This window comes from Acipenser ruthenus, chromosome 4, assembly GCF_902713425.1.
Source record: "Acipenser ruthenus chromosome 4, fAciRut3.2 maternal haplotype, whole genome shotgun sequence".
NCBI classification, from domain to species: domain Eukaryota; kingdom Metazoa; phylum Chordata; class Actinopteri; order Acipenseriformes; family Acipenseridae; genus Acipenser; species Acipenser ruthenus.
Genome location: NC_081192.1, coordinates 76,317,426 through 76,340,218, shown reverse-complemented (window position 1 = coordinate 76,340,218; position 22,793 = coordinate 76,317,426). Strand labels below are relative to the sequence as shown.

At 37.0% G+C, this 22,793-nt stretch overlaps 1 protein-coding gene across 12 annotated transcripts in view; it reads right to left on the bottom strand.

The window, feature by feature from the left end:
* LOC117400384 (poly(rC)-binding protein 3-like) overlaps window positions 1–22,793 on the bottom strand; it is a 311,376-nt gene that overhangs the window by 4,339 nt on the left and 284,244 nt on the right. For 4 of the 12 annotated variants that reach the window (XM_034000260.3, XM_059022799.1, XM_059022801.1 and 1 more), the window contains 7 exons: window positions 19,942–19,974; window positions 17,495–17,533; window positions 17,011–17,086; window positions 14,800–14,852; window positions 13,795–13,964; window positions 8,807–9,219; window positions 219–5,056 (listed from right to left, as the gene is read on the bottom strand). In XM_034000260.3, coding sequence (XP_033856151.1) covers window positions 8,868–9,219; window positions 13,795–13,964; window positions 14,800–14,852; window positions 17,011–17,086; window positions 17,495–17,533; window positions 19,942–19,974 — 723 coding nt within the window. In that variant the 3' untranslated portion in view covers window positions 219–5,056; window positions 8,807–8,867. Of the gene's footprint in view, window positions 1–218; window positions 5,057–8,806; window positions 9,220–10,863; window positions 10,907–13,794; window positions 13,965–14,799; window positions 14,853–17,010; window positions 17,087–17,494; window positions 17,534–19,941; window positions 19,975–22,793 lie in introns of those variants that run through there. The other 8 variants (XM_059022803.1, XM_059022804.1, XM_034000263.3 and 5 more) reach the window with 8 other exon arrangements.

The window sequence follows — 22,793 nt, the reverse complement described above, 5'->3', positions numbered from 1 at the left end:
TTTTGTGTTTGTCTTTTTGGTTGGCCATCGTGCCTTTTGTTTTGTGTATTTTGTTTAATTAAAAGTCTTTTATTTTCCCTGCACATCCTGACTCTGAGTCTCCTTACCCCGGTCAGCCTGTCACAGTTGGTGTCAGAGAAGTGGGATAGCGCCTCTGGAGACTCGGAGCAGGAGTGCAGAATTTTTTTGTTTGTTTTGTTTAAAAAAAGAAAAAAAAAAAAAAAAGAAAATGGAGCTGGCCCAGGAGGAGGCAGATGACAACTGGGAGCTGTTTTTAAAAGGGCTCGTCGCAGAGTTGTGCCCCGGCTGTGGGGCATAGGGGCACACGGTGGCCATCTGTCCCACCCAGTATGAGGAGGAGGAGCTGCCGCTGCAAGAGCCGGAAGGGGAGGAGCCAGTGTGTCCTGTGTCCGGAGGGGAGGAGCCAGTGTGTCCTGTGTCTGGAGGGGAGGAGCCAGTGCGTCCTGTGTCCGGAGGGGAGGAGCCAGTGCGTCCTGTGTCCGGAGGGGAGGAGCCAGTGCGTCCTGTGTCCAGAGGGGAGGAGCCAGTGCGTCCTGTGTCTGGAGGGGAGGAGCCAGTGCGTCCTGTGTCCAGAGGGGAGGAGCCAGTGCGTCCTGTGTCCGGAGGGGAGAAGCTGAAGGCCCAAACCCCAATTTTTTTTTGGGGGGGGGGGGGCGTGAAGCTCAGGCTCCACAGCAGCCGCTGTTTTTGCTGCTGAAGGGAGCCCAGCGGAGACGCCCGCCACCAGCTCTAACCCCTCTGTCGGAGGAGCCGGCAGCGCCACCAGCTCTAACCCCGCTGTCGGAGGAGCCGGCAGCACCACCAGCTCTAAGCCCGCTGTCGGAGGAGCCGGCAGCGCCACCAGAGGGAGACTGACTGCTGTTCCCGCCTCCGCCACCAGAGGGAGACAAGCTGCTGTTCTCACCTCCGCCACCAGAGGGAGACGAGCTGCTGTTTCCGCCTCCGCCACCAGAGAGAGACAAGCTGCTGTTCCCGCTTCCGCCATCAGAGGAGCTGGAGCGGGCTCTACCTCCTGTTGCCAACAGGGAAGAGGAACTCTGGCCGCTGCCACCCTGGCCGGAGGTTCCTGCACTGTTGGCCAAGGATGCCTGCCTCGCACCGCCCAAGGATGCCTGCCTCACACCACCCAAGGATGCCTGCCTCGCACCGCCCAAGGATGCCACAGCCACTCCGCTCAGGGATACCACGTCTGGATCGCCTGGGGTTGCCTGCTGCTCCGCATCGCCTAGGGTTGCCTGCTGCACTGCTTTTGTTTCTCCTAGGGTTGCTGCCTGTCCTGCTTCGCCTGGGGATGCCGAGGGTCCTGCTTCGCCTGGGGAGCCAACAGTTACAAAGTACAAGGGAGAAGTGGAGCTCCCGCTGCCGCCTTCATGGCCAGGGGCTCCCCTCCCGAGGGTCCTCTGCCGCCGTCGCCTCCCGGGGGTCTGCTGTTATGGCCCTGGGCTGCCGGACTATCTTTGCTTGGGACCACCAGACTGCTTGTGGGCCAGGGGAAGCCTCTGCCCTCTCCCCAGCACCAGAAGAGACGATTTTGGGACTTTAAGGGGGGAGGTGGCCATTTAGGCCACGTTGTTGGTATAGTTTGTTTAAAGCCTGTTTTTGTGTTTGTCTTTTTGGTTGGCCATTGTGCCTTTTGTTTTGTGTATTTTGTTTAATTAAAAGTCTTTTATTTTCCCTGCACATCCTAACTCTGAGTCTCCTTACCCCGGTCAGCCTGTCACACTGAGTTATTTCAATATTCTCATTTTAATTTATAATTTGTGTTGTTAATAAATACACTGTTCTTTTATACTCCCTATCTTACCCTTTCCCCATACTTCTACATTTTGTTAAATAAATCATTGTTCTGCCCCCATACTTTGTGGTCTGTGTGAAGTCCATCTTCATTTAGTCAGTACTCATCTAGGCTACCGGGTGCAGGTGCATCCAGCATTATAATATATTAAGTAACAATTAACAGGAAAATAAATAAAGCATATCAACATGTTTATTATCGGGTTGTTAATAGTTGGTAGGTGACCTTTAAAATAAAGGATGACCCAGGTAACTTTTCTTCAAAAACATTAAAAGGTAAAATCCAAGTATACTTTTACACATTTCTGTGTCATTTCCTCTCTTTATCAATGCTTCTATTATGATTACCACAATTATCGCTGTCTCCCCTTTCTTTTGTTGAATCACTTCCTGTGCAAACAGGTCATTTACTACTCCTGAAGTGATTAGATACCAAGAAGAAACAATTTCATTTCAATAGGTTTTTAACACAAGAAATTCACGGGACCAGTGCTGATGCTACTAATGCTCACATCATGCTCACAAATACTTTCTTTTTTTCCTGTACTGTATATCATGTTGTACCCAGACTTTATTTTGCCCACCATTATCATGGTAGCAGTTTGTGGTTTCCTCCCCACATTCACTTCCTGTGTTACAGGTAAAAGGACCCCAACAGACCGTGCATAGATTTATATATGCAGAACGCTTCACGGGTCAGCTGGAGCCCACATATTTTTAACACAGGAAATACAACATTCAAGCTTAAATTGTTGTGGCAAGAAACAATGTTTTTTCACCCCAGACAAAGGGAAATAAATAGTGTATGGAAAACAAAACAGATGAGCAACAAAACAATAAAGGGCTTGTGTAAGTGATGTTATGTTAATGAGAGGTAAGGACATTTTTAAAAAGCTTGGTTATTACCAATTTAATGAGGCGCCCTTGACTTGAATTGCATACAAGAACTAAATCTCATAGGATGGATTCTTTGAAGTTCAAGGCTCTTCTCTTTAATTATAATTAGCCCCAACAAAGAAAGCATGATACCCACTGAAATGCCTTATATAACGAGAGAAGCTAATAAAACCAAAGGTTTCTCAACTAGCAAAACATGCCATTTTATCCCAGACTCTCAACCTTTATTGAAGTACAGAAAAGATTTTGCTGCTCCATGGTGTTACGGAAGCAAAAAATTGTTAGGGACAGCTCACTATGCTACAGCGCCCCCTCCTGATAGACACCTGCAAGGGATAGGCTTTGTCTTTGGCATCCCCATGTTTCTGGTTTGAAAAAAATCACATTAACAATAGAGGGTCATCATATTACAGTACTGCACTTTTGTGTTTCTTCATCATAATGGTTTCCATCACAGACATTTTGTAATATCTTTTTTAGCTCAGTTTGTTACCTGAACCTTTTGTCGGCTGACAAGTTTTAGTTTCCTGCCTGCTTGACTCTTTAGAAGAAGCCCTTCAGGTGATATACTTGTACTTCTGAGGTCCATTCACCTCAACAATGCCTTCCCAGGATAATCTGGATAATGTACTCCAGCTCTGTTGGGAGAAGGACCTCAAAGATCTAAAAGAAACAATTAGAGGAGGAAGTGCCCTCTTTTCTGTCAGAAAACAACCAGCTTCTTCCCCTAATGACTGACATGCTTTGCAGCCACTGACGCTGCTTTCTCTCTAACCTAGGAACTGTGTGACAGACTACCTGGAAGGCCTGCAAATTGAGAGCATCCTGTTAAAAAGAATGGCACCAAAGATATTTATATTCAAAATACATACAATGCCTAGCCACATTTTTAGGACCTATCAACCAGACTGGCTCTGGCATGCCCTGGTGTGGGGTGTGTTCTTCTGGTATAGCCTGGATCCCTTGGTTACTCAGGAAGGCTTGATGAATTTATTTGACTTAATTGCAGATTAAGTCTCCCCCACAATGCTGCACTTGTTCCCTGATGGTGATGGTTACTTTCAAGATGGTAATGCACCCATCCATGTGTCTGAATTGCGTGCAAAAACAGGTCTAAGGAACATGACAGAGACAAGGCTCATCTTTCGCGGCCACCAAATCTCTGGATCTCAAGCCAGTTGAGCATGTTTGATATTACCGTAAACAAATAATGTGTCATAATGATCCTCTGACTAACTCTCTGCACCAATTCCATGAAATGATTGAATCCATCAAGACACCTTCCAGCACCTTATGGAATCTGTGCCATGTCATATAAAGTCTATAGTTAAGGCAAACAGTGGCCCAGCCCAATATTAGGTACAGGTGAGGGCCTAATAAGGTGGACAGCAGTGTATTTACCAAAACAAATGCCTCTTCAAGACTGAACCTGTAAGACCTCAGAAAAATAGTAAGGTTTATGGAATAATTTATTATAATTTGTTGCAAATGTTGCACTACAGTAAATATGGCCTTTTTTCCATTGGTTTTAACACCGGTTGTACTGCATTTTTTTATACATGTTCAAATTTAAAATATGTTTTGATGCAACTGGGAGAAACAAAAATGACTAACACCTTCAAAGTGAGGTACATAACACTGGTTTATGATTTATTAGGCTCATCAATTTTTACAGCACAGCTGTACGAGTACCTGAAAGATCCCTGAAACTTATTAAATTACAAATAACAATACAGATTAGATACAAAGTTGTGTTGGTATTCCTCCATAGCGTCAACTGCAGCTCAAGGAGTTTTCCTGGGTGTACATGTCTATATAAATGTAACATAATAAATAAGACTTTAATGTTGACATTAACAAAAACAAAGAAAGGAAGGAGACTGCAAACATTTCATCAGTAATCCTTTACTTATAAAAAGCTATCATTATTTAATTTACCTCAGTAAAGTAGATATATTTGAATACAATGAATTGAAACACTGAGAGCTCATGCCTTTACATAGACAAGCCTGAGCATGAACATCAACTAAACAGAAGAAACGAAAATTAAACAAGAATCTTTGTTTAACCAGGTCTGAGCCACAAACAATGTTAAAATGGTACAGTAATGAGAGCAACACATGAGTTAGGAAGCACAATGGTTAAATTATTAGAGTATTTTTTTTTTCTAGTATTATAGAAAGATTTCTTTAAAATATAAATGGCAGGAGTTCCTCTGTAGTTTACAGTCCATAAGAATCATTGTCACAAAAGGCCTTTGGAAATGTCCTGTCAGGTGACTAATGCATTACTGCATGATGGGAAGCATTACAGTGCCCCCAGGCCAGTGACTTCTGAAGAGAGCCTAAATGTAGGAACAAATCAGGAAGAAAGAAAAAAAGCAGAACACTTCTTACCATTAAAAATATCACTTAAATAACTACAAAGTACATCATTTTTGCAGACAAATTAGTTACAATAATATTAATTTAAAATGATTTAAAATGATAGTTAACAACGTTCCAGGAATAATTCTTAAGCTGTTTATATATTATTTCCAGTTTCATTTATGTGCCTTCCATTATATACAAACAAAACACTTCTATAAGTGCAATACTGTATGAATGGCAGTTCTACAAACATGTTAACAGTGGCAAATTTTGTACAAATTCACTAAAGTAGTCATGGTGGATAAATCCTTATAGAACATAGAGCAAGGGCGACTAGAATACTGAACTGGTACTTAGCCCTATACATTGTAACATACTTTAAAATTGTCTTTAATTTATTGTATTTTTTTTTTTAGAAAGTATTGCATTTGCATTCTGTGTTTTAGTTAAAAACCTTTCAAAAAATGTACTGGATACTAACCACAGTTCATTAAGTTAAAGCCTTTGTGTCCAAGGAGTGCAAAGTGAATGGAGATGTATGGGGGAGCTTTGCATTCAAATGGAGTGAGTAAACCAATATCACATATGCAAAATATATATTTTTAAAGTGAATGAAAATAATAATAAAAAAGAAAAACAGAAAAATGTACTTTAAAACTACTTCCAACAGCCAGTGACCCAAGTTTGTTTGTGTTTTATCAGAATTAGAGGTCAGTTATTTTGAAGGTTGAAGTTAATTACCCCTATTTAATAACTTTGAAAGTTCATGAGTGCAAACAATATGAAGGTCCCCATACTGTATTATGCAAATATTGACTGGAGTTCAGACTTGTGGAAAAACTGTTGTGTAGAGGGTTCAAAAAGTTCACCACAGTATTTTAATGAATCCTTGCAGAAATTATACACAGTGTTTCCCCTTTATAAGGCGGCCCTTTATACTGCGGAACAGGATATAAGGCGGTAAGGTCATGGCTCCCATTTGCCCCATAATGCCATTACACTAACACTGTCTCTTAACTATGGCTCCTGACTACAGCGTTATAAAGGGGGAGCACTGTATTTGTTTGTAACCATAAACTTCAAATCTTGAGGGTACTTCTAGCATTACTGCAAGCAAAAATGACAACAAAATGAATTAATAGTGATGATAGTCCAGGGCATTTACCGGATTTGCTTACAGGGGAAGTTACCTTTCAAATGGGGGAAGTTCACTTTTTCAACCCAAAGGGAACAGTTAGTATGTGTTTTATTAAACTGTTCTTAAAAATTCTTCATCCAGAGACATCTGTGATGCTGTGGATGGTGCACAATTTCTTTATTTTGGGTGGCATCAGAGGGTACTGTTTACTGCTCAACTACACTTTTTTGCACAACAGCAAACCATAGTCATGTGACTCAGCATTAGCCAACTGAGATGCAAATTTCAATTTCAGGGTTTAATTATATTTACTTTACACATAAAAAAACAAAACAAAAACAAAACAAATCAAAATATAAAACAGTACAATAGTAATGCTTTGGTTTTAATTGTTTTGTATATATATATATATATATATATATATATATATATATATATATATATATATATATATATATATACAAAACAATTAAAAACAAAGCATTACTATTGTACTGTTATACAATATACACACGCATTGCACAATAATACAAAGCAAATTAAATATCTACTTGATGAAGCAGTTTTTATTTTAGCAGACGAGTTGTTCAGTTGTAGCAGGCAGCAATGTAGCAAAAGTCACAGGGCAGTGACGTCACTTCCCTAGCAACAAGCATCCTTATGTTGGTTTGCGGGTTTGTGCATTTATGAAAGGAGAGGAAGACTCATAAAAATAGTTGGAGACAAGCTGATGAGAAACAATTACCCTCCGCAGTACGAATTAAAATGGTGTGCTGCTTTTTATGCGAAAAATTTGAAAAAGCAAGTCAACAAAGTTAAAAAAAATCTTTACGATATATTCATAAGGGAAATGGAATTGATACACTGGGCCGCACTCAGACGATAAACGGGCCGCGGGTTGCGGGTCCCTGCCCTAGACTATCATCATTATTCATTCATTTTAACACAAAAACATTGTTGTAATTTTTGCTTGCAGTAATGCTAGAAGTAGCCTCAAGGTTTGAAGTTTATGGTTACAAATATATAATTTCACTCTCTGCAAGGATTCATTAAAATACTGTGGCCTGTTTTTAAACAGGGGAAGTTACTTTTAACTTTAATTATAATAATTATTATAAAAAATATATTTTAAAAAAATGTATGTAGCTGATAACCTATGTGTCAATTGTTATACTTTCTAACAAGATACATTTACAATATGTTCAAATTTTATCCATAATCGCTATTTTCTGATTTAAAAAAAATAGCTGTACTTCAGCCAGGACCTAAAACAATTCAGTGAAAAACCTGAGGATTTTGAGTACTGGAGTGCAAAAAAATAAAATAAAAAACAACTCAGAAACACTGAACTAGACCAATGGTCCAATCACAAAATAGCTCTCTAACATGTCTTCTTTCTAAGTTCAGCTTGGCAACAGCTGAATTTAGAGATACAAAGTGTTTGAGAGCTCTTCTGAGGCCACAGGGGGCTTTAAACTTTTTAAAAAGTCTTCAGGATGTGATGATCAAAACAAGAAGAATACATTTGTTAAAATAAGTGTGATATTTCAGAGCCATACTAAGTTGTTGTTTAAGTTTAAATTTCTAATTCACAAGTTATGACAATGATAAGTGTGAGCCATGTTCTCAACTCAGATCATTACTAAGATTAAGTAAAGGAGCAAACATGAGGAGGAAACTGAGATTTGGCTAGGCTTGACAATGCACATATTAGCCAAGGGAGTTTATTAACACTGGAATAGTATTGATTTTGATGTGCAATACTATTTGTTTTCAAGCTTGTGTAATTATAAGAAATACACAAATGAATATGTAAATAAATGCATCAATAAGGATTTTGAATTTGTGAATCCATGATTCCTAATCCACCATTGATTGGCATAACACCAAGTAAATGTATCCTGCAGTTAAAAAAGTACCAAATAGGGTGCATACCACCACTGTCTTACATTGGAGTGGGGGATATGTCACCTTCCTCAAATGGGTCTATTTAAATAAACGCCACCCTGACATGTATAAATCCGTGAACCTCATTTCACTGTATTTATGTTAATAGTTGGGTCAATAAATCAACCCGAGGGGAAAACACCAGCAGGATTAATATAAAATCTAGAGCACTCAAATAGACCCCAAAGAGTGTTATGGGTCTTTTAAGACATTTGATAGTCAGACAAGTGTTTCGGCTAGTTGAATGAATTGATTTGATGATTGATTGATATGACCAGTAAAATACTTCGCTTAGTATTATATAGGGGACTTTTTTTAAATCTATATATCAAAGAATTGTATTTCAGACTACTTAACAAAACACCAAAAATTAACTTTTTTTTTCATTGTATGTGGTGCTTTATAGAAAAACCCATGTCAAATATGATGTTTTATAATATCAAATCTGTCATTTATGCTGTTGGAAGTAGCTGTTTGAGATTTTGTTCAGGTCACAATGAAGAATGGAAGACAATTTGAGGTGCTAACATTTAGAAACTAGCATGATATGCCTCTTTTGGTCTTGTTTGTTTTTTTGTAAAAAAAAAAGAAAAACTATATTTGTTTGTTTTCTTGGTTACTGTAATACTGTATAATCTACCATAGAATCTTGGTTGAAAGCATGAGGGGGAGTGGGGGGACTTGCATTCTCTCATCCCTTCTCAATACGGAGCAAACTTCTGTCGGTCGGATTTCTTAACCCCGCTGGTGGATGGGATTTTAGTGGTATAAGCAGATAAACTCCCCGTGGCCCCCACTGCGGCCGCGGCGTTTAGCGCCAGGAATGGGACAGTTTTCATGCCAAGCAGACTGGAGACAGGAACAGCATAGTGGGTGGTTGGTAAGGGAGGAGGGGAATTGACGTTGACCGCGGCGGAAGCAGCGGCCGCCGCTGCCAGAACAGCCATTGAGGTGGGAGTGGAGGTAGGGGTGGCAGACTGAGAGAGGTTCATGTTGAGGTCAACAGGGTTCGTGACCGAAGCAGTCTGGGTGCTGATTTTAGCCATCTCTAAGCTGCGAACGAAGAGAGGAACAGGAACAGAAGATTGGGTTTAGGGGTACAGCCAGGGAGAGAGGGAGGGAGGGAGGCAGGGAGAAAAAGGAGGCAGGATAAAGGAGTGAACACAGGGATTATATTGGTCAACACGAGGGTCACACAAGCAGAGGGAGAGAGAAAAAGAGAAAGAGAAAAAAGGGAAAAATGAGGGTCAAGGGGGAACATGTTATGTGTTAAAGAAGATAAATAACAAAAGGGAATTTCATGATTTGATGAAGAAAACATTAACATCATACTACATAGTTGTTTTAAAAATAAAAATGATTTTTTTTTTAAATTCATGAAAGAAAGAAATCTAAGGAATGCAGATCATGGCAAGATGAAGGGCAAGCAAACTGAAAATAGGAACTTAGAAAGAAATAATGATGTTAACTCCCCAGCACTAATCAACATCTTCAGCAGGCTTGTTTTTTGTTTGTTTTTTGGCTGGTCTGTTTTTCTTCTCCTGGCTTTAGTACAACCAAACTCAAATGCAAACCAAATGTTCACTGGAATTCTTTCTTTTATTCAAGAATAATCATCAGAGCATACAAAGCATCATATATTGTGAAATGATAAGAGCAGTTAGTGGTGTGTTATGTTACATTTTTGTCATCGTGTAGCTTGTATGTGTAATGATACATTGGCCTCCACAGCTGACCCTGGGACTTACAGTATTTTTGGACCTACCTGTATAACTGTTTTGATAATTTAAAAAAATGTAAATGTCAAGTAGTAGTAGAAGTTGAACAAAAATAAAATCAACATTTTTTGTGAAACATGTTTTGTTGTATGTGCAAACCAGTTCAAAACAGTATGATGTATATAACCAAACACCAACACACCACAGCAAAAGGCAGACCTCAGCATACAGAAGAATCATGTTGGTTTAGTCAGACTGTCAGTACTTTGGTTGAACCATGGATTTTCAACCTGTTCACTATAATCAGCCACATACAGTATGTCATGTGGGCCCCAGACTGCCCCGGTGCCCATCTAACCGCCTAATTTTATAAAGAACCCTTCATGACAGGATCAGCACAATACATTACAGAAATGCAAATTGAATAACTCTTCATATTTTTACCCCATGACATACATTTGGGGCTGATTTTTCTCAAAAAAAGTGAAATCTTAAATTTGGGGCTGATTTTTCTCAAAAAAAGTGGAATCTTTTTTTGTGTGAAGAAGAACAAACCATTACAGTTATAAAACTGGTAAAATAAAATCATTTTTCTATCGCAGAAATGATGCACAATTCAGCATTAGGAGAGGGGTACTGTTTTAACAGGCTCTCTGAGTATTGTTTTTTTTATTTATTAATTTATTTTTATGCCCCAAAAGTCAAAAAATCTGTCTGTTTAATGCAGTACTTGGTGTTCCAGGAATACACATCACACTTTGTACTGATTTCCCTAATGCTTCACTCATTACCATATTAATGTCTTTGGGTATGAAGTTTGATTTCTTTCCTAGGCACTGGGTTGTCTATACTGTCTATAGTTTAGTTGTGAATCTCACTCAGTTTTGAATCCAACACCAAAATCAAAATATGTACAATACTATTTTCACCTCAAGAAGAAAAGGCAAAAATGGCACTAGTATGTGTGTCCTTAACATACCAGTTATTTGGCCTCTTATACTCCCATTGAAAACATGTACAACCTATAAAAAAAGAAATGGTGTCACATCTAATTTTGAAACTGAAACACAAAATTATTGCAGTTTTGGTGTTAAACCTATAGGAGCTTCTAGAGACTGTGTTCCTGTTAAATAAAATTAGCATTAGATCATTTTCTATGTTTAAAACCTTTTTGTTTGTTGCTTGATTTTTACACTTTATTTGGGATATACAGATATTTCAAAACAATGCTATAGAAGTAATAGTGGTTGCTACTTTCTAGTAAGAAATCATAGAGGGCTAGATTGTCAAAGCTAATGCAAGGTAAAGAAATTGATTTTAAATGTGCGGTTAGCACTCCTTTAGAGTGATTGTAGCTGATAAAATAATACCATACATTTCATCTGTTGAGCACTTTCATTCTTAATATATGCCTCAAATATCCAGTTTTGAAAAAAGCATGTTATTGTAAATATGTTTTTTTTATTTTATTTTTTTTATTTAAAACACAATATCTGTACTACACTTTCAGACAGTGATGCACTTGCTTGGCCATTGTACCTGGAGTGTGGAATTGTCCCCACCCCTTCAAAGGCTTCTTTCCTCTCAATAACCAATCAGCTGTTTCCCCTTACTAACTGACATGTTTTCCGTCACATGCTATAACCCAGAAGACACTGCTGAAGTGAAATGATCCATGAAGTGCAAGTATAACATATTTCCAGCGAAAAAGGAATAGAGGAATAGAACATTCTAGTAGTAGTAGTAGTCGTAGTAACAGATATGTTGTATTAAAATGAAAATACATGTTTGCTATGAGATGTGTTTCATTAAAAACTGCACATTTGAGACCTACAGGTATCCAGAAAATGAGCTAGGATTTATGTAATTGTTTAGTTAGCTACAATTACTTTAATACAGGGGTTCCCAACCTTTTTTTAATCACATGCCACCTCAGCATTTTTTGAGAATTATAAATCACATATCAGAAATCAACAAATCACAGTGAAGTATTTGCCACAATTCCAGTACTTATCCTGTGTACAGATGCTATCCTATGAATAGAACACCTAATTCAATGTTAAAAATGAAAAAAAATAATAATAAAAAAAATGTACCTGGTACCTTTTGTAAACTGGGTCATCCTACTAACTTAATTCTTTCTTTAAATTTGAGTGAACTTGACACTAGTTTCTCTGAAGAATTTATTACCGACAGTTAGACTTTTAAAAACACACATTTCTCCGGCTGCACTTTTCTTAACTAGCCTGTCGTTAGCTAGTACATCACTACAGATGACACACTGAGGACAAGGTTTATCTGCCTTGTCAACAAAGGTAAATCCAATTTCTAAGCAACTTTCTTCATATTTCTGAACTCTGTTTTTTAAATGATGACGCACCTGCACAATCGCACTCTTTATCATGCGTCACAAACTGATCCATGTTATGTACTGAGCAAGGGTACAATGCAGAGGAAACAGAACTGTCACTGATTTCTTAAACATAAAATGTGCCTGTGATTGGGTCTCTGCTTTAATAACAGCGGTTTTCCAGACTGAATATTGTTGAAGTTGCAGTAAAATTCACATTTAGACTTATGTGCAAAACTGTATTTTTCATTTTTGTATTACTATTATAATTACCGTTTTATTAGAATTCTCACCGTGCTCCCTAAGGAGGTGCGGCTCACTGGTTGAGAGTTGCTGCCTTAACAGATGTAATTAACTACCATTTGAGGCAGAAAGGAAGTGGGCAAATTAGGAAAGAACTGCATAGGCTGTGATATATATAGCGTATGAATGATGTCTTCCTGTTATAACTGTTATATTACTGTAAATTAAAAGGTTAATACTTTGGATAACGGATTAGACCTGAGTTAATATCTATCAATTTTTAATGAGTAACTTACACAGTGTATGACCAGTTGCTTATTAAAAAGGTATTTCATTTAGCATTTGAGCACCTGTTTATCACAGGTGCTTTACCTTATGGTGTGACTCCAATCACTGTTTGTGACAGAATAACACTACTAAGATGTAATGTTATAATAATTGCCTCAGGTTAACTTCTGAGTTGCTATTTCCTTGTTTTGTAACTCTGGGTTTGATAGTAAGAGTAAAACCCACTGATGTCTTCATTACTGTATTTTAGTCAAATAGCTGTGGTTTTAACATTTATTTTTCCCCAAAAGATGCTGAGTGATTTAAAAATGTACGTCATCTAATTTTGGAATGTATCCTTTTTTATTATTCAATCAAATCCAGTGAAAGAATGACCTGATGAATCGCACTGTTCCAAATCACTCTTGAGCTAAGGAAAGTAAAGCTCTCAAGTCAGCTGTTTAATTCAGGTTTAACTTACGTCCTTTTCATTCGTTATACTTATTATATAAACAGAATGCTCCAGGAACGTCAGTGGAGTGCTGTGGTTATTTCAACGTCTGTTTTGTACTGTGGTTATTTCACTCCTGAGAATTCTTGGAATAACTACAGCACTGCATAAACATGTATAGTGTATTTTGACATGACATGACAGCTAATTTGGCAATGGGAGAAAGCATTAGGGAAATGGTTTAGGCATGACTAGGACATTTTATTTCAGCGTTTTCATCCATTGTGTCCATCATTTTATTGTGGCCTTTGATTTTAATTGTGTGAATTAAACATGAATGCATTTTCTTAATTGCTAAATACCGGCATATTACAGGTTTCATAAAAAAAAAAAAATAATAATTATCATCCTAATGTGAAACTGTTGATTTTACAGACTTGCAAAATAGCCCTTTACTGCAAAGACTGCAAGATGCTGCATGGATTTCTATGTAGCAATAGGTATAATCTACCATACTTGAGATTACTGTGGGGGTTATCAAGTGTCTACAGCATTAATCCTAGCTATACGCCGCACTAGTACAAAAGTGGGAAACTTACCTTGCATTGATGAGGTACTGTGCTAAACTGATGTTTGCAGGGGATCCTGTGATTGTGACCTGTCGCTCTGCTGAACCTTCTATGGCATTGGCGATCTTGATCTGTGCCCCTGACATCTGCCTGATTTCATTGATCTTGCTTCCTTGTCTGCCAATAATGCAGCCTATTAACTGGAGTGAGGAAGAACAGGCTTTCAGATGCCACAGTGGAGTGAGAGCAGTAACAACGTCAGTGGCTTCATTTGACTTTATTACAAAAGTAGACACCAGTTGACAAAAAAAAAAGTAATTTGTGGTAAATAGTTCAGTAACGTCAGTAGTCTGACATATTCAGTCAGATTCCCAACTTTGACCTATAGGATGGTGTTAGAGTATTTTAATAAAGATCTTCAGCACCACAGTGATGGGGCAAAGGAGCTAGTGGATTTTAAAGCACTCAAATATTACATAACATTTTGACATTACTCGTATGGTTTAATCTAACCCATGTTTACTTGATTGATTGTAAGGTTTCTTAGTGTATTGCTGCATTGCTGTGACTGTTATTGTGGATAACTCTACTGGAGGGCAGAGTTATAGATGCATTATTGAGTGTTCATAACTGGTCCTTAAATGGAAGTGTCAGTTTTCAAGTGATGCACAAATCCAGTCCTCAAGTTTTTTTTTTTTTTCGTTTTATTAAATAATTAACTCATTAAGACCAGGAAGAAGGTTACATTGATTCAGTAATTTAGGAGGACCAGAATTGTACACCATGGCATGTGCTTCTGAACAGGGGAAGAAACTATTATGTATTTGGTTTAGTATTAAGATTAGTTGGCTACTGCCACCTACTGGTAAGATTTGCATAGCTCACGGAGTGTGCTCAGTTTTACAGTCTTATTCTGAAGAGCTCAATAAAGAAGCTAGTTGTTAGTTCTCAGCACAGTGTCCATTTATGTTTTATTAACTGCTTAGTCACGGTAAATGTTATCAAGATATAACATAAACAATAAGGTATACTTACATCATTTGGAATTGAGAGCTCGTGGGAACTGGTAGGAGTTGTGGCATCAAGACCTGAGGCAGGAAAACGGACGGAGAACTGTTAGCAACCACTGATTTAGTCTTCAAGAGGCACACAAAAGACGCTAGGCCTCATTTTAAAGCACAAAGGCACATTTTATGAAAGGGATAAAGTAATTACAATGGTAGAAAATTAGCAAGAAATAACACTAAGAAATTGGTAGTTTCAAGCAAGTTTTGTATTGCTCCTCTTTCAAAATGTGCCTTTTGCCTTTTAAACTTGCTTCAAAATGTTGTTCATTATATTACACATTTGAGAGGTGAGAGATATGGCAGGGAGGAGTGGGGGTGGATGGGTGTATAGAAGAATGTTAAGAGAGAGTTCAGGGGCTAGAGAATGGGGGAGGACAGGATATTCTATGGAACAAAATCAAAGCGTGGGTATATTTAATGGTGAGGTATTGGAAATTAAGGAAATGAAGGAAGGTGAGTGGGTTGATTAAGGATATGTTAGTTAAGTTTAAAACAAAAATAAAAGTACATTCTAGAAACATAAGGAATAATTTCAGTTATAGAACTGTTTGCAGAGAATGAAAGGACTGGCCATGTCAAATCTGACAGTATTTTACCAAAGGAACAGTTAAATGTATCGCTATGCAAACAAAGATGTAGCATAGCAATAGGTAAGACAAGGAGAATTCAACATAAATCTTGATATATACAGAAGACCACACATCACAGGAAAATGATGCTACAGATGCAACATTATTTATTTAACCCTTAACTCCTGGCCACAGATGGATAATGTGACCAATGAGTTCCAAGGCCAGGTAGCTGCAGTGTAAAGTTTATGCCACTTTTTCTTTCAATAAGAAATGTAATGTGGGCCCTATTCTCAAAGCTTTATTTCCTGAGTTGGACCATGATATTCATGAAACTGTTCTAGACTGTTGCAAACAAGTTTAATGACTATCAAACTTAATTTTATTTAAACAACTAATTAAATAATGTGTTAAAGCTTTTTAAATATGCCTCAATGTTACATAACTAGGAATAAACTACTCAAATATAAAAAGATGTGCTAGCTACTGGTTTATAATCAATTGTCTTACCTCTTGTTAGCTAGCCCACCACCACCACTTTATTATAAGGTTTTCTTTATTCAGTATATGCAAATATTCAATACAAAACTATAGATGTTGCCTCCTGATACATTTGCTGCAGGTCACTTAGTCTGGTTGCATCTAGACCTTTGGACCCAGTTTGAATTACAACCTTTCACCTATAGCGTTACATTTCAAATATCTGCATATCCTAAATGAAAATGTTGCTGAGAAAATGTATTTATAATATGTAGCACTCCATAAAGGTTGCTATGTGCAAGTAGTTTCTTACTAGTTTTGTACCATTAAAATGTAACAACTATGGCTTTAAAAACAGCTCAGACCACTCATTAGCACAACAACTTATTCTTATCAATTGCTGTAGATTGCTAAGTTTTACAGACTTGACTTTCACATTGGTGAAGCCTATGTATACTGCCACCACACTAGCGACATAGGAAACAAAACTATAGTGTGGTGTCAGGAGAAATGGACATCACCAGAGTCATTTAAAAGAAAGTTAAACTATAAGTCTAGGAAACTGAATCTACAAAAAAAATACAAGGCATGTGAAAAAAAAAGTTGTTATAGGAATGTGAGATGAGAAAATGTTTTATACATGCTTGGTAATTACCGCTTGTTTTATATTCCAGTTTTTAAAAATCATGGGGTCTATCCACAAAGGGTTAACCCAATGGAGTAATTTTGAGACGTACATCTGTTTAATTGAATTACATAAGTGTGATATTCATAACACTTTTCTAAACGGTTCATAAAGAAATCAACATCAGTTTAGAACAGTTTCATGAATACCAAATTTAATAGAAGTCACGAAAACAGATTGTGTATAGGGCCCAATTGAGAAAAACTCACCACTGGAGACCCTTGGGTTAAATGATTAGGATGGCAGTGAGATTTAGCAAAGCGTTACCAGGATAAATACAAACACACATACAAACAAAAATAAAGGAAAACAAAAAACGTAAGTCTTGTTAAGTTTTGAAAGAAAAGGAATCTTGGTCATTGAGTACATTTAATAAAATGAAGTAATGACCACGGGAAACAAAAGGAGTTAAGAAGGACATCCCCAGGGAGTCATGGGTACGTACCAGGGAAACCAGGGTTGGTCTGCCCAAGGGGAGTAAAGGGGGAATGCTGCATAGCCAACTGGTGAAGCTTGGTCAACTGCAGGGCAGGATGGGAAATTAGAACTAACTAACCAAATGGAATTATTTCAGAATACAGAAAACCATAGTTTTTTTTTTCAAGAGCAAAAATCAACAATTCAAAAAATTTAAAAAAAAAAAGAAACCAAGTTGTTAGAGTTTTGTGTTATTCGGTCTGTTTTTTTTTTCTTTGTTTACAATTATTACAATATTATTATAAGTATTTATTAAACAGACATAAAAAATCTGGGCTGCTGTAGAGTATTTTCTAGTTGCATCAAGTACAGATTACAGTCCACATTCTTTTTTTTATGATTATTGTTTTTATGATGTTGCTATTTAAAGTCTAAAAGATAAGGCAGATAGTAAATTCTGCCAAGATGGAATATGGAGGAATAGGAATGTGATGTACATGCACGTGACTCACGTCTGGATGAATGGCATACTGTCCCTGGATTGCAAAGGTCTGTAAAACACAAAGGAAAGTCAGGTTAGTCATATCATCTCTGAATTATAGATCATTAAACCTTCTATTAGACAATCAAAACCTCAGACCCACAGACATTCAAGTAAGCTTATGTTGGCCCTTAAGTTTTGTTGCGTGTAAATTCGATGATAGGTGAAAAATATTTTTTAAATACAGGGGTGACAGCAGTGGTGTTGTCATATTTTTCAGTAAGGGTTATACCAAAATGACCAAAAATAATTTGGTGTGGGAAAACAAACAAAGGGTTACACTTTACATTAAGTGTCTAACTACACTGTCATAACACATATGGTTGTGTAAATAAAATGCAATTGCAAAATGAAAAATATTGCCAGTTGCTCTTTTGTATTTACACAGTATCCACACTTGCGTATGTGTATTTTCAGTCTAATTACTATGTCACCACATGTGCAACTGCAGTATAATTTTCCAGTAAAGTTTTGTAATACTTTTACTATTCTCACAACAAACGGGAGGGTGTGTAGATAATGGTAATACAAAGAAAAAATGTCATGACGGAGACACACACTGTTCAATAATGTTAACATTTAAGTAGAACTGAAAACAATGCAAATCAACAATGTTGTGCAAATTATACATCACCCTGTCTGTATAGCACCAATGGTCAGAGAGAATTCATCATTGCATAGACCTGAATGAGTGTTGTGCAAAACAGATGTGGCATACACAGTACAAAATATATAGTATGTAACAAAAAAAACAAACAAAAAAAATACCCTAAACATTTACCCTAGGATTTACTCTAGATTACCCTGGGATTTTAGGATTTCAATCACGGCACATTTTTCCTTGTAGTAGCTTTTTAAAAAGAACCTAATAACAACAACTTTGATAACACTGTGCTGAATTGTTTGATGCTAACACACTGCATAACATGGCAATTCTAGTCTAATTCATTTGTATGTTACAGCCTCAGAATTTTGTCCTTAAATTCCCTACTTTGTATTTTATTTATTTTGCACAAATTCCCTATATTTACCAGCAGAGGGCATTCTAATAATGTTTTGTTATACAAACAGCTACTTACATGGATTAGCAGTTAGCATTAGTCTGTGTTAAAAATTGCTTAACCTGAGGCATACTGATTCTATACCACGGTCAGCTGCAGTGGTGACTCTGTCTATACATATCACACTGAATGCTCCCTTTAGTTTGTATCAAAAAATCCCACATTCATGAAGACATGAATTTCTCCACCTGTGGTCCAGGGGCCACTTGCAAGTACAGATGGAACCAGAAAATCTATTTCCATACACCCATATATATATATTTTTCAACTACACTAAAAATACATGTACAGTAAAACAGAATATCATTAAAACAAACAAACAAACAAACAAACAAACAAACAAACAAAAAACCTCTGTGCCAGCTTAAAGATGCCTAACAGCCACAGCTACCTAGTTGTCCATTTACCAAATATTTCTCATGCTGTCAATCACTGCTAATACATAATCCTATTTTCCTGTAACCATTAACAACATGCAGTGCAGTACTGGGTCTGCCCTCATACCAAATCATCTGCCTGGGTTAGCCCTTGAAGAGGTAACCTCTAGCTCCACTCTCTTGCTTATTCAAAGCAGTTGACCATGAATGTCTAATATGAGAAGGTCATGCAAGTGAAACTAGATACCGCAGTGGAATCTGAATACAATAAGAACTAACACAGCAACACAGTGTAAAATAAACTATACACCTCAAATACATGCTCTCACAACACAGACTGAAGGGAATGTCACAAACAAGCCAGCAACTCAAAAAGGTACGGTGCTGTATAAAAAAAGGTACGGTGCTGTATAAAAAAAGGTACGGTGCTGTATAAAGCCTTTTTTGTATTTGTTAAAAAACTGTGGGTTTTTAAACAAAGGCTTTACACATTACCCCCTTTTTTATTTTTATTTTTATTTTTATTTACTTTTCTTTCTACGATTGAGCACACCTTCAATCGGGCTCCTACACACACCAGCAGCCTCTCTATAAATACCCTGCAGCTGGCTCTAATTTACAATGGTAACCAGGTGCAGGTGATAATGAAACAATAAATCATAATTAAACAATTAAACAAATACGTTTCTGGCAGGGAGGATATTAACCCCCTACCTGTCTTGTTACTATATATATATATATATATATATATATATATATATATATATATATATATATATATATATATTAAAACACACTGGAAAAAGATGAAAGAGCAGGGCTACAGACTTTAAGGCGCAATGATCTGCCACTGTTTAGATTATTAAAACAGACTCCAGCCACTTTAAAACATCAGCTTGCAATACCACCTTAAAACTCCTTCATGTCTACATCGGATGCCATGGTGCGTAATGCTGTGATTATAAATCTAAAATGAGTACCTTGGGGCAGGCTGACCAGAGGACAGGTATATCCTGGTGGTTTAAAAGAAAATACAAATTAGAAAATACATTCTTCTATATCAGTATCTTTAATAGTATTACCATGGGAAAGCCTATTAGCCAAATCATTAACTTTTTTATTACCGTATTTCCAAGGTTTATTTCTCCAAAATATGTGGCTTATGCTAACTGCAACTCGGTTTCTTTTGCCAGTAGCAAGCTTTAACTGGGCTCAAAATCAATAAACTATTAAGTTTAGTAAAAATTCACCAAAAAAATCACCTGTTTCAGCAGGCATTTCAAATCTCATGCACTGAGCATGAGACTCACATATTTGCATATTATCTCACGCATAAAAAATAATTTAAAACAAAACATAATACATTTTATTTACAAGGAAAATGTGTCATACTTATCTCACTGTACAATATGAAGATAACTGAGTGATCCTAACACAAAGATGAATAAGTACTGTACTAACACAAAAGGCAAGTACTGTACTTGTATATATGTGTTTTATACGAAATCCAATTTTGGCGTGCATGAGTATTCAAAAACCTGTGTAACTGAACACAATACGATAAAAATCAAATTGCCTTGGGTAGCAGCAAGTGCTACTTCTGCTGGCGTTGCCCAGTGTCACTTCATAAAAAACAACTTGTGGAGCTTATTATTAGTTTAGCAGTGCTTCCAAGAATAAATTCTAATTCAACTCGGAGCCCAGAGTGAACCCTGTGTATTAATGTCTGAGCTGTACCGTTCCTGGTAACTGTGTACATGACACATCTGTGTCACCACAACTTTAGTTACCTCTTTACTAGTTTTGGGCTTCGTTACTGATAAGGTATGTGAACTGAATTTGAGTTTGTTTTTTATGCTTTCTATGATGATTATTAGTGACGCATGTTACATTGGCAATACAGGGCTGATATGTCTGCAGCCAAATATCAACAAAACCCTGCTGCTTCCATTGTTCCAAATCACCCAAGAAAGCTTTAGAAACTGAGAATTAAGAATGGATATGTTAATACATTTACTAAATAAATGTGTACAAAACAGACTGAAACTTGCACATACAGATATGTGCTTCCTTCTCTCCATCCACAAGCTGAATTAGTTTGACTTGCCTCCGTAATCCTTGCATTTAGGGTTTTCCAGGCAAGCTCTCAACAAGCTCAAAGCCAGATAAAGGCAGCTTTAGAGAAACATTACATTGGAGAAACAGAACCCAGAACCATGATAGCAAACACCATGAAATATTATGGGGGGGGGGGGGGGCGTAAAAAAGCAATTAAAAAGACAATTGAAGCTACTTTCTACCTATTAATCTGTATACGCTCCAAAATAAATACCACAGCATTAAATATTGTTAATAGTGCCCTTTTATCAGGTATTGTTCCTAACTCTTTCAAGACTGCAATAATAAAACCACTGCTCAAGAAATCTACCCTAGATCACAATGTTCTTAATAACTACAGGCCTATTTCAAATCTTCTGTTTCTGTCTAAAGTTTTAGAAAATGTAGTTGCCGAGCAACTTAACACATTTCGATTTGTTAAAATAGAGGAGGAGACCTCTTTTCTGTCAAAGGTTACATGCAGGGTCCCACAGGGCTCAATTATTGGCCACACTCTGTTTTCTTTGTATATGCTGCCTATGGGCAATATTATGCATAGCTATGGGGTTAATTTTCACCACAGCTGTAAATAGTTTGATCACCTGTCTTGCTGACATAAAAAAATAGATGCTTGAAAATTGTTTAATGCTAAACTCAGATAAATCAGAAGTGATGATTTTGGGATCTCAGAAGAAACAACGTAATATGTCTGATTTACTCCTTGGTGGCTTCTCTTATGAACATGCAGACAAAATGAGAAATTTGGCTGTGATCTTCAACCCAAATCTTTCTTTTGAGTAATAGCAGAAAAATTACTAAAATGTATTTTTATCATCTAAAAATGTATTTTTATCAGCTAAACTGAGAAGTATTTTTTCACACTCAGATACTGAGACACTGATGCATGCTTTTGTATCTTCTAGAATTTTAACCGGGACTAGGAGACAAGATCACATTACTCCTATGCTAGCATCTTTGCACTGGCTTCCGATCATAGATTTTAAGGTGTTGCTTTTAACTTATAAAGCATTAAATGGCCTTGCACCATCAAATTTAAATGATCTTTTAATACCATATATTTCTAGATGCCCACTCAGATCACAGAATACCAGGTTGCTTATTGTCCCACAAATTTAAAAAAAAAGGTTTTCTGTGACACAGAGTGGACTGTGTTACGTGATTTTAGTTTTAGTCCGATGCAAATTAAGCTGTATTGTCTTGCTGTCAGTTACTTTATACCTAGTTTATAGGAACATGATGTCATATGTAATTCTATGCAATGATGATTCCAATTATTAATACTTTTACTCTGTGTAATTCCGCACTTGAGATTTCTCCATAAGTACTGACAAATATTAAATAAGTCATCAAATGTAAAATAGCTCATTATTAGTTAAAAATAGCTCATATTATTTTTTTTTTATCATACCAGCATATCACTGGTCTGTCACTCAGTTTTCAGTTGAAGTCACCTTTTTTTTTAGGTAAAAGTAACCCTTTTCACCCATCCTCGTAGAAGTTAAATACAGTGCCTTGCGAAAGTATTCGGCCCCCTTGAACTTTGCGACCTTTTGCCACATTTCAGGCTTCAAACATAAAGATATGAAACTGTAATTTTTTGTGAAGAATCAACAACAAGTGGGACACAATCATAAAGTGGAACGAAATTTATTGGATATTTAAAACTTTTTTAACAAATAAAAAACTGAAAAATTGGGCGTGCAAAATTATTCAG